Here is a 15,486-nt window from a genome sequence, read left to right on the forward strand (position 1 = left end):
TTGTAAGCCAATCTTTTAAAAACGAAGAATTATCCATTTATGTAAAATATGCACATTTATTGACAAAAACTCGAAGTAATTTTCACACATTCAAAAATCCCGCTTATGTTTTAGCCATTCACACTGGAATTCCCTGAATTCCAACAGCCAGCTGCGTTTCGCAACACTGCCGCCGCCCCAATCTAACAGCTGAGCGTCTTGCGAATGGAATTGAATTCCCCCAAAACATACAAATAAATGCCTCAATGACAGCATCAAATGGAGATAAACAAGCCAATGAGCGTCCCTCCGCTCCAATGCCTTGCCCCAGCTAACAATTAGCACTTTACTTGACCATTCAAGCTCGGGTAGATGTATACATATGTATGTATACGAAGGCGGCGCACGTTTTTCCAACGCAATGCCTTCAGAAACGAATCAGTCACTTGCTGGGAGAGGGAGAGGCACGACGAAGTAAATCACCGCGTGTTTTTTTCTAATCGCTGCAACTGGCTGCTGCAATCACTATTCTCTGGTCGAAATGTCTGTGACCCAGACGAAACAAATCAAGTTCTACAACCCATCGAGTTCCGCTAGCTCTGACAGGTAACGAATGACTTTTTAATGCCGCATTAATTCACGCAATGCTGAAAGTAAAGTGTGAAAATCCAACAAAAGTCATTAGAATGTGATACACACTCACACACACCCGCGCACATACATATCTAAAGAGCATGTGCTCCAAACCATTCATCGTATGTACGTACGTACCTACTTACATGTGTGCGTCGTGGGGCCTCTAAGCACGCAATATAAATAAATGCTGGGAAATGGCATAGGGCCTGCGTTCGCAAACACCACTACATGTGCAAACGCATAACATGTGATAAATTCAATTTCGATATAAATTATGGTAAGGAGTTGTCCCGCGATGTCCAGAGATTCCTCCCTCAAGGTTACAGCGGTGGTAGGACGACTTTAGCCGGTGTCTTCTACTGAAGATTAGGTTGGAGGGCTTGACTTCGCCCCCTTTGGTTTATTGTCTAGCCTTGTGGCGTAGCAATATGCCAACAGGCAACGTTATGAAATTGGAAGGAGTGCACAAAAGGAAGAAGTAGAAATGTGCAGTTATTTCACTTCCATGCAATGCCGTAAGAATCAATAGGAGCGACAATTAAAGCACGTTCTGTTTTATTGTGGTGCAAAACTGAGACTAAAGAGTTTACAAAATATGGAACGAAGTTTACCCTAACAGCAATGCATCGCGCCATCGGGACGAGTCGGCAAAGCCGACTCAGCATCTCTCGCAGCGAGAGGCAACCAGCCTTCCGTTGCCGGGCGTTCTTTGCGCAGAGCGCTTAACTCCATTCTGGCGCGACAGCATTCTATATGGAGAGCTACTTAGTTGCTAAGAATTATATTATGCGCTGTTAACTACTCCCCCCTCAAATTTATGGCCGTCCTCGGTCATGTTGAAAGTGTCGTTGGTACGCTGTATCTCCATGGAGGCTCGTCTTCTCCTCAATGCCAGATAAAGTGCGAAGGAGCCAATTAAGCCAATGTTTAGGACCACACCAGCCACGAACCAGAGTTTAGGCGGACCCTCAGATTCCACGTCATCCTTAAAGCCATGGATGGGGAGCAGGTTCTCGTTATTCATCCTGTGTAGCAGAGGGATGCTGAGCACGGGGTCGTGCCCGACGATGCTAAGCAATGGGAAGCGCGCAATGCCTGGCTGCTTGCTTAATGCCTTCCGTAGGTTCACGAACTCGGAGCCATTGATGGTCGCCGTTCTCTCGAAGGTCACCAGGTGGGTTCCCTCGACCAGTACTTCTGGGCTGCCATCGGCGCTGACGCGAGCTGAAGCTTCGTTGATAATCACAACGCCGTCATCTACGGGAGTTACTTCCTGCAAGTGGCTGGGTTGAGTGTGGCATTGGGCTGCGTTCCCTGCGTGGAGTGAGCGCGCACAAGTTTCGCGCCGAGACCGCTCGCAGAACGTGAAGTGTGTGGTGTCAGTGCATCCTGTCAGCGCAAAGGTGTCATGTTCGCATTCGGCCAACGTAACCTCGTCGAGGCGTAAGATGATGTGTTGGTGGGATACAGGGTAAACGGCGACTTTCTTGCAACTGAACTTGACCCTGGGATAGGCAATTAAAATATGGATACTGTTTTCGGACTGGAGGACTCTAATCTTGGAGGCTTCTATTAAGCTGATGATAGGGGTGTCTTGTTCTACGAGAGACTTCAAGTCGGCATGGTCAAGAATCGTGGGAATTACAATGTTTGATTTGGCCAAAGTAATAGTGAGAACTAAATTTTGAATTTCAGTAGACAGCATCCTATTTCTCGCCAATAACGCTTCATACAAGTGTGGAGTGTCAACCAAGTCGCTTTTGCGGGCACGGATCACCTTATTAATGGTGTCAGTTAACTTGTTAATCGGCTTCTGGGTTTCGGAATTTATGGTTATCTGCCGGGAATTAGACTCAACTAGTTTCGCCTCAGTAATCTTTATTTTTAGAAGGTCCGTGGCATCGGGAGTGCCAGCCACTACCTTTAAAGCTGTACCTAGGAAATCTGGACTCCTGGCAATCCTATGGTGGACCTTAAGGACGGACAACAAAGTTCTAAGGTGGTCCGTATCGACCTCTAGTAGCTTACGCATATGCGATTGGGGAAAGGACTCGGATAATTTTGCTGTCTCGTCTATCATGACAGCGAATTCGGACAAGTTGCTTGAATGTTTTAAGAGGTCACGCTGTTCAAAAACCAGCACGTTACCATCTACGACAGGGATGTAGTTGGCATGCGAAAAGTCGGTGATCCGTGCATTCGCTAATGCCAGTGTAATGAGCGTCGTGATGGTAAACCTGGAACTTAGATATAGGGTGAGGCTGTAGTGCTCGGGCTTTCTTAAGGTAACCTACTAACTAACTGCAAGGGGGGTGCCTACTTAAGGTTGTCCTTGTGGACCACCCTCCCCTTAATAAGAACAGACGTTCCCAGGTCTGCTTGCACTTTTTGTTCCGTGCATAGTGGGGTTAGCTTATTTCCTAACCTCTTGTTGTTCTTTACAAACACGCGTTCCCCTACCTCAAACACACGGTTTTGCCGGGAAGGGTTGCATCTTCCGATGCTGTCTTGCTGAGCCTTTGCTAATCTTGCCTTGATTTCCGGGCAGCGCTCGTGGGCCCCTGAGTGAAGAACCTCAATTGGTCTCTCACGAGTAACTGAGTGCACGGTTCTGTTGTATTCCACCATGGCTCTCAAGATTAGCTCTACTGTGTCATTTGTCTTTTTGTCCAACTTCAGGCATCTGGCTATTTCTGCCAAGGTGCTGTGGAATCGTTCAACTTGGCCATTGGACACGCTGTGCAGAGGGGGCGCGTTCACAATGTCGATGCCGTAGTTGTTTTTGAGCATTGACGTGATTGTCTCTGAGTTGAAAGCGGGCTCATTGTCGCAATAGATTGTTTTGATGGTGGGAAAAAGGTTTACAATCTGCAATAGGGGGCCAGTGATGTCCACTATTGTCCTAGATGCGATCGGTTGCACTACTGCAAACTTAGAGAATTTGTCAATGCACGTCAAGAACAGCTTTTTGTCTGTTGAAAATATGTCAATGTGCACCATTTCGCCAGCATGACTGGGTATGGGCGTTTCCCCAAGCTCTTGCTTTTTCGGGTGCCTGTCGTACTTTGCTTGGGTGCATACCCTGCAATTAGCAACCACTTCCTTTGTCATGCTGCCCATTTTTGGAAAATAGTAGTCTCGAAGGACTTGTTTGACATTTTCCTGCGCGGCTCTGTGTGCACGGTTGTGCTCTGCAGTGACAATTTCGTACTGCTCGTTTTTATCAGTTATATCCGCCACGACATTCTTGCAGTGACGGAATTGAGTGGCTGGGAAGTGGGTGATGAGGTCGTGTTGGAAGCTCGCCAGTGTAGGCAAGTCGCAATGGATAGCATTCACGACGTCAGGGTTAACAACTTCTTTGAGAGTTTTTAACAGGTCACCCTTGTCAGCGAAACTGATCAAGTGGCGAGTTTTGCTTTGGAACAGCACCAGGGTTCGCTTAAGCGGGAAACGTGCTGCTTCCAGAGTGATCTGGTTCCTAAAGCAATTTAAGGGTTTGTCTGTGGTTTCGACCGTGTAGGTCAGGGACAGCTCACTGTGAATAGTCGCAGCGTCTGACTGGGGTTCGTCTTGTAAGGCGTTAAGATTTTGCCTGGACAGTGCATCTGCCACGAAATTTTCCTTGCCAGGTTTGTAGAAAATCTTGGCATTGTATTGGTCTATATAGGCTTTCCATCTCTTAATCTTAGCGTTCGTGTTTTTGTCGGCAACAGCGAACGTGAGAGGCTGGTGGTCGGTGAATATGTTGATTTCCCTAGAGCCGTACAGAAAGTTTTGAAGTTTACCTAAGGCCCAAACAATGGCTAGCAATTCCCTTTCGTTTGTGGCATAATTTTGCTCAGCCTGTCTCAGGGTGCGGGAAATCATGGTGATCGGCCTACCTTCTTGCGAAAGGACCGCACCGATGCCACTTGCTGACGCATCTGTGGTGAGGTCAAAGGGCTTTTGAAAGTCGGGGTATTTGAGTATGACATCCTCTGATGCCAAAATGTTACGAAGCCTTTGAAATGCGTTGCGTTGAGTTTCATTAAACTCCACACAAATCTTCTTAGACATATGCCTACTCACCGAGCCGTTTTCCCCTTTCAGGATGTCAGTTATCGGGCGAGCTATGGCTGCAAAGTCTTTGATGAAGACTCTGTAGTAACTGGCCAAACCAAGGAATGATCTAACACCGTAGACACTTTTGGGTTCAGGGTATTCCTGAATGGCCTTTACTTTTTCTGGGTCGGACTTAGTCCCGTCCTTGCTTACTATGAAGCCGAGGTACTCAACACTGTCTTTGAAGAATCTTGTCTTTTCCTGGCTCACCCTCATGTTCGCCTCGATCAAGCATTTTAGCACAGTGTCGATGTGGCGGACATGGTCGGACTCGTTTTCTGAGAAAATTATGACATCATCCACATAGACGTAACATATTTTCCCGATTTGCTCTCTCAGTACATCGTCTAGGGCTCTTTGAAAAATGCTGCTTGCATTTCTCAATCCGAACGGCAGACGGCAGAACTCGTATTTGCCGCCATTCACCGAGAACGATGTCTTCTCGCGGTCGTGTTCCGCGAGGTAAATTTGATGGTACCCTGACTTCAGGTCAAGGGTAGTGAAGAACTTTGCCTTGCCCAGATTCGCTAAAATCATGGGAATGCTAGGCATCGGGTACCGGTCAGGAATAGTTCGCTCATTTAGCTTCCTAAAGTCAATGACCAATCTCTTGTTCTGGTTCCCGAAGGCGTCGGTCCCCTTTTTGTCAACAACCCAGGTCGGGCTGTTATAGGGAGACCTTGAGGGCCTGATGATGCCGTCTTTCAGCAGTTGTTTGACCTCGTTGTTCACAAAGTCGGAGACACCCATAAGATTTGGGTACGCTCTTGAGTACACCGGTTCATTATCAACTGTCCGAATTGTGGCAGTGACAGCGGTGTTAAAAGGAAGAGCTTCATTTGCCGTGGAGAAGGCTTTCTTCCTCCTTATTATTGTGTCCTTGAACTCCTTTTTAACGGAGTCAGGTACAACAATGTCGTTTACATCAGTGAAATTAACGCTGGGGCAGCTGAAATAGTGAAGCTTTTCAGCGATGCCCTGGTACTCCAGGGAGTCCTCTGCAAGGTTGAGCTTTACCCCGGCCTGTGTTAACAGGTCCAAGCCTATGATAGCGTCGAACGAATTTAGAGAATCCAAAAGGAAAAATGGGGAGGTGTGCTTGAAGACCTTCATCAAACATTTGTGTTTGATCTCGGTGGAGCCGTGTATTGAGCTCACCGCGAAAGGGCTGGCGACCGGCATCACATTTTTCAGCTCCTTTACGGGCCTAATGTAGTTTTTTGCCGCGCCGGTATCGATTAGCATCTTTAAAGTTCTCCCAGCCAGCCGTCGTTCAATGAACGGCAACCGGGAGCGTCCCCTAAAAAATTCAACGAGTCGACACTGGGAGCGTACTCATTTTCGCTGTCGATTTCCTCGACTGCAGCCTTTGCTGCCTTCTCATACTCCTCTTGGGTCTCTTTTTGCTTAGGGGCCTTTTGGACAACGTTATTAAGCCGTTGTCGTCCCTGTCCTGTCGAACGTTCTGAGGGATTCCTCCACTTAAACGCGTTCGATACATTAGGGTGATTCTGATTATATTCAGCGCGCTGCCTGGACCTGGAGGATGGGTCGACCTCCATAGGCTGGGGTGCTTGCGCCTGAGTGTCATTGTTGGTTTTCTGTCGTCTTAAGAAATGGGGATTTCTGTCCTGTTTCTGTTCCTGTTTATTTGATTTGCCCTGGAAACGGCTCCTGCCGTCTGCCGCCGAATGCGCTCGCTCCTCTACGGCCTTGGCGTAGGAGTTAGCAAACATGCTTCTCTCTATGCTTGCCTCTGCTTCTCTAGCTAAAGCCAGTGCAGATGGCAAGTCTCTGGGTTGCGCCGGGAAGACCACAGCTCTAAGGGACTTTTTGAGCCCTGAAATAAAAGCATGTAGGGCGTCGGCTCTGACCTCAGCATTAAGCAGGTCAGCACCCTCTTGATCATGCGTCATTACGATTTTGTTTGTGACAAGCGTTAGCTTCTTCTCAACTTCATCGTAGTATTGCATTAATGGTAGGTCTCCTTGCCTAACCATTTCTAATCCTTGCCTCAACAGGCGTAAGGATGTTTTGTCTGAGTACGTGCAGTCTAATCTGGCCAAAATGGCATCGAAGTTCAAAACCGTGTTATGGGATACGAGTAGAGCCCCAGCCGCGCCACGGATTTTATTCCTTAATATGGCAACAGCCTGATAATGGGCACTGCTGCCATTGTATGGCTTAAACAGCTCGTAGGCGTATATGGCCGATTGTCTCCAGGCCACGTACTCGTCTTGGGTACCGGAGAACTCCGGTACCGATTTTATTATGTCAAGGGGAATATCGCACCTAATCTCGGGGTTGACAGAGACTTTTTCATATGTTATGATTTGCGGTGCTTCCACCTGCAAACTCTGTACCCGCTCAGATAGGGAATTTAGTTGAACTTGGAAGTGGGATTGCTGTTGCGACAATGCCTGTCTGACGGCATTGTCGATAAGGGCTTGAATCTGACTGGGGTCCATGGTATTATGTGCCGGTGCCCTATCCAATGTCTGACCTAATGCTTGGCCTACTTGCTCCTCGTCCCAGCTATCCTCGCTTTCGTATTCGACCTTAATACTTCTATAATTATGTGCCCGATTCATCGGTTGTTGGTTGGCACACCACAAATATACTGTTGCCGAGCACAATTGATCGGCTAAGAGGTGTGGCAAGAAAGAGTATGCAGTAAAATTATACCAAAGTATGCTATAATTATTTATTTGTTGAAAGTATGCAATGAACTTTTTCAGTTTTTCAAAAGTATGCAATACTCATTTTTAGGGTATGCAATAGTTTATATTAAAGGGGTATGCAATGCTTTTGAAACTGATTTACACAAGTACAACAATTACGTGGCCAGTCACGAATTCTTTCTCTTTATGCTTTGAAGAAGTCAAAGGTAAAACTTACATGATTTCTAACTTAACTACCCTGTTAAATTAGTTGCCTAGTTCGGATTTTTCGTTGGGCGCCAATTATGGTAAGGAGTTGTCCCGCGATGTCCAGAGATTCCTCCCTCAAGGTTACAGCGGTGGTAGGACGACTTTAGCCGGTGTCTTCTACTGAAGATTAGGTTGGAGGGCTTGACTTCGCCCCCTTTGGTTTATTGTCTAGCCTTGTGGCGTAGCAATATGCCAACAGGCAACGTTATGAAATTGGAAGGAGTGCACAAAAGGAAGAAGTAGAAATGTGCAGTTATTTCACTTCCATGCAATGCCGTAAGAATCAATAGGAGCGACAATTAAAGCACGTTCTGTTTTATTGTGGTGCAAAACTGAGACTAAAGAGTTTACAAAATATGGAACGAAGTTTACCCTAACAGCAATGCATCGCGCCATCGGGACGAGTCGGCAAAGCCGACTCAGCATCTCTCGCAGCGAGAGGCAACCAGCCTTCCGTTGCCGGGCGTTCTTTGCGCAGAGCGCTTAACTCCATTCTGGCGCGACAGCATTCTATATGGAGAGCTACTTAGTTGCTAAGAATTATATTATGCGCTGTTAACTTATATTCGCCGGTTGCATCGGATCGGAAGAGAGAGTGAGAGAGAAAGCGAAGCGAACCCCCTGCGAGAACAGTTACAAGCTAAGGATGGGCGCGTGAGCGAGTAACTTGTAATGTTGCAGTTGGCAAAAATAATATTCATACCACAGAAACATTCTTAAAATACCTTTGGTGCGATCGGTGGAATGCTTCAAAAAATTATTTGTTTATAAGCATATGTAGCGTAAAATATTTTATGACTTTAGGCACCTAAAATATTGAAATCATTTTTTAAATTAAAAATCCTTCGCTTAACAAAAGTGAAAAAGACATTTGTTATGCAAATTTGGCTAACATGTAAACACCCTCGACAGAGTCGTGTCACGCCAAACCTCATGCACCACACGCCCACCTCTAGGAAGGCTTGCGACAACAACAATGCGGAGACGACGTCGGCAGAGGAAACCGCAGCGCAGCGCAGCTTTTTAACCTTAGCTGCCTTAACACTTTTTCTTGTCATTCAATCCCCAAACGCCGCTCACCTCGCACTTCTCGCTACACCTTTGCCATAATTTTTTGTTTCCATTAGTTATCGAATAAATATTGGCCGCAACGCAAAAGGTGAATCGCTGCGTACAAAATAAAAGCTCTAAATCACATGTGATCCACGCCGGCGGCGATTCGCGTGAGCGTTGTGTGAGTGAGTGAGTGACCCATTTTGGCTTGGCATCGCCGGTTGCTGTGTTCTTGCTGCCTCCACATCCAAGTTCTCACGCCCACGCCGACGAACTGAGTGATTCAAAATCGTTGGCAGATCGGGATCGGGCTAAAATGAGCAGCATCACGTTTTTGTGCAGCAAGTCGGGCCACAACATCAAGAACAACAGCAATAATAGTAGCAACAACGATGTGCCAAAAGGGGCAAAAGCGAACTCAGCATTTGCAGCCGCATCCGCCGGTTTACTAACCATCGCAAACCACCAGCAGCAACAGCTACATCAGCAACCACATCAGCAGCAACAGCAGCAGCAACAACAACAGCATCATCAGCAGTCAAAGGTTAAGGCTATAGCAGCCAAAACCAATGGTCACATGTAATTCATTGCATTTTCCCCATTTCTTAACGTAAAAACCAATCGAAGTCCCATTATACATACAGACGTTCATATATGTATGTTTGTACATTCATTTGTGCATGGGCATCTGTGTGTGTGCGGTTTGTATTTGAGTGCTTTTTGTTGTTTCTGTTGTGTTATTTACCTCCATTCTAATTGTTTTGGTGCTGCGCTTGTTTGTCCAGTACTCCCGTTTCACGACGTCTCTTTCTGTTCTCAGTGTTTAATTAACGCTTGCTGTGTTTAACATTGTTTAATGAGTCTGCCGCGCGGCAAGTAACAACAAATGGTGAAATGACGATAGCGTCAGCAATTGCTCTCTCAATTCTTCAACATGGCAGCGATCACAACAACGCACATGAGCCACGTCTATCGGTTTGCCATTTCCAGTTCTCTCAGCCTCCCTTTTGCTCCCCATGTCCTGCATCTCCCTCGCCGGGAAACTCCCGCTTGCCGTCCTTGTCCCACCCGCCTGGAAGGCCATAACCTGTTGGTTCCTTATTCGGGAAGAGCACGGCACACGTGGCAAGCGCTCATCTCTCGCCTCTTTTGTTGGTGTGCAAAAACTAAAAATATGCAGAGGAATCTCGTCTGTGCCGTCACCAGATTATTGGCCCCACACTGAGAGAAAAATTTAAAGCTGTATATAAATAAATACATCTTGAACATATTTGATTCTTCTAAATGTGCATTTCATAACAAGTAGCCTAAACTTATTTAAATATTTATCGTTTTTATTTTTTCATAAATATTGTTCTGAAATTTTGACAATGTTTTTTGCATTAGTACAAAGTAATTTATTGACCTTTTGCAGAATTCTCCAAAATTTTTAAAAATATTAACCCAGCTTTTTCTTTCTGTGCGGTGAATTTCATTTTGGCAAGCTAATAAAGAGCAGAAGATACAGAGAAAGACGGAAAGATTGAGTGCAACGAACGCGCCTACGCAGCATTCGATAAATGGATCCGTCTAGCGTTGCTTTGTCTGCCGGCCCCTATTTTCTTATTTATGAAATCTTCTCAGAATTGTATGATGAGTGTTTTTGCATGTACTTGGCCCTAGTTATTGTCTGTATTTGTTGTTTTAACTGCCAAATATGACCGGAAAAACCATTCGTCTACTTAGAAAGCGTAAGGTCACGTCAACATTCTGCAGCGCACATGGTAGAAATACCCAAACGTAATAATAGATAGGGCACATTTATTAAAAAGTAATATGTCAATAACCTATAAAACATTTAATACAAACATCATATGATTTTCAATCGAAAGTTGACCATTTACGTACATTTTGTTGTGAACTTATTTGTATATTTATGTTAATATTAGATATCAACCCATCATGATCATATCGTATTTCATGCCAAATCACTAATATTCCCATATATTACTGCATATTCGTGCAATAATTTTGCTATACCAACGGGATTTATTAAGGGAGCTGTAAATGTAACGTGTTAGCTGTTCTCAGTGAAAGCCATATAAGAATTAACCTGATAATACGTAACGATGTTATCTTCTATCACATTCAATTAAGGCCTCAAGTAACTTGTCTATTTATAGAACATATTGAGCAGTAGATTAATTGTACGTCGGCGATATGCCTGGTTTTTTGCGTTTGTGTGGGTGTCAATATGTGTGCAGATGGGGGCTGTTAAAGTAGAGTAGGTCAGTGAGTATACTGCATCCTTGAACTTACAGCTTTAAGCTTGCATTGCCAGAAATTTCACTAACACGTTCTGTAATCTACTCTTTCGTACATATACAAATATTTAAAATTATTATGAAATTAATCAGTGCTCGGTGATAAAAATGTTATCTCATGGCTAATCACTGAATTCCAATAATTTTACTTGTGGCTAACGTCATCGTTAAATGGTGGGAGTGTAGAACTTGATAATCGCCAACTAATCTATATACGTACTATTTGCAGCGATGACCGTTCGGATGTCACCGAGCAACTCTACGTGGATCCGTATGCCGACCTGGGCAATGGTCTGCCCGGGGATCTCAACTGCTGCCCGGCCTCGCCCACCACAGTGCCTGCTAAAGCATCGTTGGAGTCGCCTCTGAAACGTTCCGGTAGGAGACAGCGAACCACATCCATTGGCAACCAGACCACCACCGCGAATCCGTCCGAATGCATCATACGCGCAAATAACCGCACGATCTACACGGCCGGACGACCGCCTTGGTACAATTGTGCTGGGCAACAGGTGGAGCCCTTCGTCATAGGTACACTTATCACTCCCCAAAAACCAATCTTTCTAGTCTCTCTAATGTGCTTAATTTCCTTCAGGAATCTGCGGTGGTAGTGCCTCTGGCAAGACCACAGTGGCTGAGAAAATCATCGAAAGCCTAGACGTTCCATGGGTAACACTGTTGTCCATGGACTGTTTCTACAAGGTTGGAGGATTATATTTTAGTTGACGAAATACATTAACTAAATTCATTATGGACATCCTGTAGATCCTTAATGAGAAACAGCATGAGCAGGCCCTGATCAACGAATATAACTTCGATCACCCGGATGCCTTCGACATCGAGCTGCTGCTGGACGTGCTCACCAAGCTGAAGGAGGGCCGCAAGGTGGAAGTTCCTGTCTACAATTTCGTGACACATGGCCGTGAGAGCCAAACGAAAACCATGTACGGGGCCAATGTGATCATCTTCGAGGGTATTCTTACCTTCCATAGTCCTGAAGTACTTGAATTGCTAGACATGAAGATTTTTGTGGACACAGATCCCGATATTCGTCTGGCTAGGCGGTTAAGAAGGTAGGCGATGCTAATCGGCTCTGCCTACCTTGATTAAAAGCGAATGTTTAATTTTAGGGACATCTCACAGCGCGGACGCGACCTAAAGGGCGTGCTGAAGCAATACCTAAATATGGTTAAGCCCTCCTATTGCAATTACATAGCTCCAACAATGGCCCATGCAGATATCATTGTTCCTCGTGGAGGCGACAACAAGGTGGCCATCCATCTCATTGTGCAGCACGTGCACACACAGCTGCAACTGGTATGAATTGCCTGCTTGCATCGCCGTTCACCTCGTTAATTTCTCTGTCTATCTTCCAGCGCGGATTCAAGCTGCGCGAAACTCTGGCCAACTCCTACAAGGACCAGCCAATGCCACATTCTCTGCACTTGTTGCATCCCACGCCCCAGATTAAGGGTCTGCACACGTTTATCCGTTGCCGAAATACGTCCCGCGATGAGTTTATCTTTTACTCAAAGCGCCTGATACGACTAGTCATTGAATATGCGCTAAGTCTATTTCCCTTTAAGAAAACCACAGTGGAGACTCCACAAGGTGTCCTTTACGAGGGCAAGCGTATGGAATCGCGCAAGATATGCGGCGTCTCAATTCTCCGAGCTGGTGAAACCATGGAGCAAGCCGTTTGTGATGTGTGCAAGGACATTCGCATTGGAAAGATCCTCATCCAGACCAATCTTAAGACCGGCGAGCCGGAGCTTTACTATCTGAGGCTGCCTAAAGACATAAAAGACTACAAGGTGATACTAATGGATGCCACCGTGGCCACAGGTGCAGCGGCCATGATGGCCATTCGGGTGCTGCTGGATCACGATGTACCCGAGGAAAACATTATCTTGGCCTCGCTTTTGATGGCTGAGATCGGTGTGCACTCCATTGCCTATGCCTTCTCAAAGGTGAGATTGACACAAACTTCCAAAAGCCAGAATTTAACATTGAGTTCTCCCATATGTAGGTGAAAATTGTTACTTCCGCTCTGGATCCGGAGATTAATAGTAAGTTTTATGTTATACCCGGCATTGGTAACTTTGGCGATCGCTACTTTGGCACGGAACCCTCTGATGAGTACTAAGGAGATCTGGGCCAATCCATACCTATATGGAATCATCAAGTTTCTAATGTATCTTAGGTTAAGTTCAATACGTTACTTAAATTATGAATTTGGAACGAGATGTTTTATTGAAGTGGGTATAAAAGTCGAACTACAAGCTGTATGAGGAAAGCCAGACTTCCCACCACCAGAGCAATGCCCAAATACCGTTGGATTAGTCTTTCCCGGCTCCTGGTTTGCACTTGAACGTTTGGTAACTCCAGCTTTTTTGCACACCTTGTCCAATCGCGTTCTTCGTCTAAAATTTCTCCCACCATGCTAAACTTGCTCGCACTGGTAATTCGCACATTGACACGAGTACCAAGAAGGTTATCCCGCATGGGCAGCAGCACCTGTTCGTAGCTCTTGTTGTGGCCCACGTAATGGAGCTTGTCGTGTGAAACTTCTGTTACCAAGACGGTGTATATTTCACCCACTCTTTCCGCATAGGGTTCATAGCTGTAGAAGAGATCCGTGAGTCGTTTAGTTCGTTTCTTCACCAGATTTGCGGGTATGCGCTCCATCTTAGCAGCAGGCGTGCCTGGGCGAGGGAAGAACTGATTGATGAACAGGCTGGGAAAGCGATATTTGGCGCAAAGGGTCATCGTCTCCTCGAAATCGTCTTCTGTCTCTGTTGGGAAACCGCAAATTATATCTGTGGCTATCGTGACACCGGGAACTCGTTCCCTTAAGAAATCCACAACGTGCTCAAAGTCCTGCCGACAGTACTCTCGTTTCATCTCGCCCAGCACGGAGTCACTACCACTCTATAAAAATAATTAATTGACTATCGAAAAATATTTATATATATTCCACTAGATCCTTACCTGTACAGGAACGTGTAAAAAGGAATATACTCTCGGGTGCTGCATCACCTTGGCCACTTCCTCTAGATGCTCCAGTATGTACGGTGGATTGGTCATGCCTACACGCAGCATGCAGTTTTCGGGGATCACTTCCACCAGCTTCCAGAGCAATTCCGGCAATGAGCTTCCAATATCCCGACCATAAGCTCCTGTATCCTCGGAAGTAAGCCAGATCTCGCAGCAGCCTTCAGCAAACGATTGGCGGGCGCGCTCTACAACCTCCTCCGGGGGATAGCTGGCTAAGTCACCGCGGGCGTGTTTAGTCTTGCAGTAGGTACATTGATTTAGGCATCCAGAGTTGATGGATATAATTTCTATTAATGGATTTTTGCGGACTTTGGGTAATGAGAGCGGTGCTCCAGCTACCCGCCGACCATGGACCTTCTTTTTGTTCTGCAACAGCTGGACACTGTGACCCTTAAGGGTCTCTTCAACGACCTCCACCACTCGGTCGATCTGCTGGACACCGATTACGGAAAGACCGTTCAGATAGTCCGATTTGGGAGCTCCCTGGGGAACGCAACCGGCGACCACGACGTACTTGCCATTTTGCATGCCTGACTTTATCTCGTTGCGGAACGTGTCCTCCGAAGGATTCTTAACCGTGCAGCTATTGAGCAGCCACAGATCCGCCTCCTCCTTTCCACTCAATCTATATCCGTATGCAGCCAGCTGCCCGGCCATGTACTCCGAGTCCGAATTGTTGTGGGCGCAGCCCCATGTTTTCACAAAAACTTTCTGGGTGCCGGGTATGACACTCTCGTGGATCTTGGGCTTCGGTTTATCCTCCTCCTCTTGAGATTCAAGTCGAATTTGGGCTCGTTTCTTGGCTCGCACCGTAACGGTTTTTTTGTTTTCGTAGCGCTCACGCGGCTTGACATCATCGGCGGATATCAGATCCTCTATATCATCCACATCGTTGCCTGGCAGATCCTGTCCAAGGTGGTACATTGTTTTTCCTTCTTCTTGTTTTAGATTCTATGCCAAGACACATGTGCCGCACTTCCAGCTGTTTACATTCAGATTTCTTCCTCTTAACTTCGGCAGTGTTGGGAAGTGCGTACGGGTAGGGTTCCCGATTAACTGCTCGATAACAGGGTCGGCTGTCACATTTAGACACCCTACAAAATAAGCATATAAAATAAGTTCGCCATTTAAATGATACAATAAATAATTTATTCCATGCCAGTTTTCTTTTCATGTTACACGAAGTTTCTTTGGTTGGAGCTGTAATGGATATAAATTGTAATAAATATTAGTTATATTAATTTATTAGTTAGTTAAATTTTGGTTGATTTGATTTTTTATCATATGATAGGTTTAGTTCTTAAATTTATAATTATAAATATTAATTTTTATTATTACTATAATAAACTGAATTAGCATAATGTTGCAAACATAATTGAACTACCATAATTACACACCCATGACGACGTGCTGAGTGTCATTTC

General features: G+C 45.7%; 2 protein-coding genes across 3 annotated transcripts; one reads left to right on the forward strand and one right to left on the reverse strand.

Annotated features, from left to right (window-relative positions):
* The first annotated feature begins 386 nt into the window (after window positions 1-386).
* LOC6734898 (uridine-cytidine kinase-like 1) lies at window positions 387-13,246 on the forward strand. Of its 2 annotated transcripts, none has more exons than XM_016168321.3 (7): window positions 387-585; window positions 11,235-11,536; window positions 11,601-11,707; window positions 11,771-12,078; window positions 12,136-12,322; window positions 12,382-12,975; window positions 13,035-13,246. In XM_016168321.3, exons 1-7 carry the CDS (start codon window positions 521-523, stop codon window positions 13,149-13,151), a joined length of 1,680 nt encoding a protein of 559 aa, XP_016028175.1. In that variant the 5' UTR covers window positions 387-520; the 3' UTR covers window positions 13,152-13,246. The 2 variants fall into 2 exon arrangements, with proteins under 2 accessions (XP_016028175.1, XP_002081895.1); XM_002081859.4 differs by lacking the exon at window positions 387-585 and adding an exon at window positions 8,595-9,281.
* On the reverse strand, window positions 13,228-15,128 carry LOC6734899 (threonylcarbamoyladenosine tRNA methylthiotransferase). The gene is made up of 2 exons (XM_002081860.4): window positions 13,997-15,128; window positions 13,228-13,936 (listed from the first exon to the last, which is right to left on the reverse strand). Exons 1-2 carry the CDS (start codon window positions 14,984-14,986, stop codon window positions 13,256-13,258), a joined length of 1,671 nt encoding a protein of 556 aa, XP_002081896.1. The 5' UTR covers window positions 14,987-15,128; the 3' UTR covers window positions 13,228-13,255.
* Between the last annotated feature and the right edge of the window lie 358 nt (window positions 15,129-15,486).

Source organism: Drosophila simulans, chromosome 2R, assembly GCF_016746395.2.
Source record: "Drosophila simulans strain w501 chromosome 2R, Prin_Dsim_3.1, whole genome shotgun sequence".
NCBI classification, from domain to species: Eukaryota; Metazoa; Arthropoda; class Insecta; order Diptera; family Drosophilidae; genus Drosophila; species Drosophila simulans.

Coding starts and splice junctions, on each gene's coding strand:
- LOC6734898 (XM_002081859.4), top strand. CDS start 9,019: ATGAGCAGCATCACGTTTTTGTGCAGCAAGTCGGGCCACAACATCAAG. Junction 11,708..11,770: donor CCATGGACTGTTTCTACAAG/GTTGGAGGATTA, acceptor GACATCCTGTAG/ATCCTTAATGAGAAACAGCA. Junction 12,976..13,034: donor TTGCCTATGCCTTCTCAAAG/GTGAGATTGACA, acceptor TCCCATATGTAG/GTGAAAATTGTTACTTCCGC.
- LOC6734899 (XM_002081860.4), bottom strand. CDS start 14,986: ATGTACCACCTTGGACAGGATCTGCCAGGCAACGATGTGGATGATATA. Junction 13,937..13,996: donor TTTTACACGTTCCTGTACAG/GTAAGGATCTAG, acceptor TTATTTTTATAG/AGTGGTAGTGACTCCGTGCT.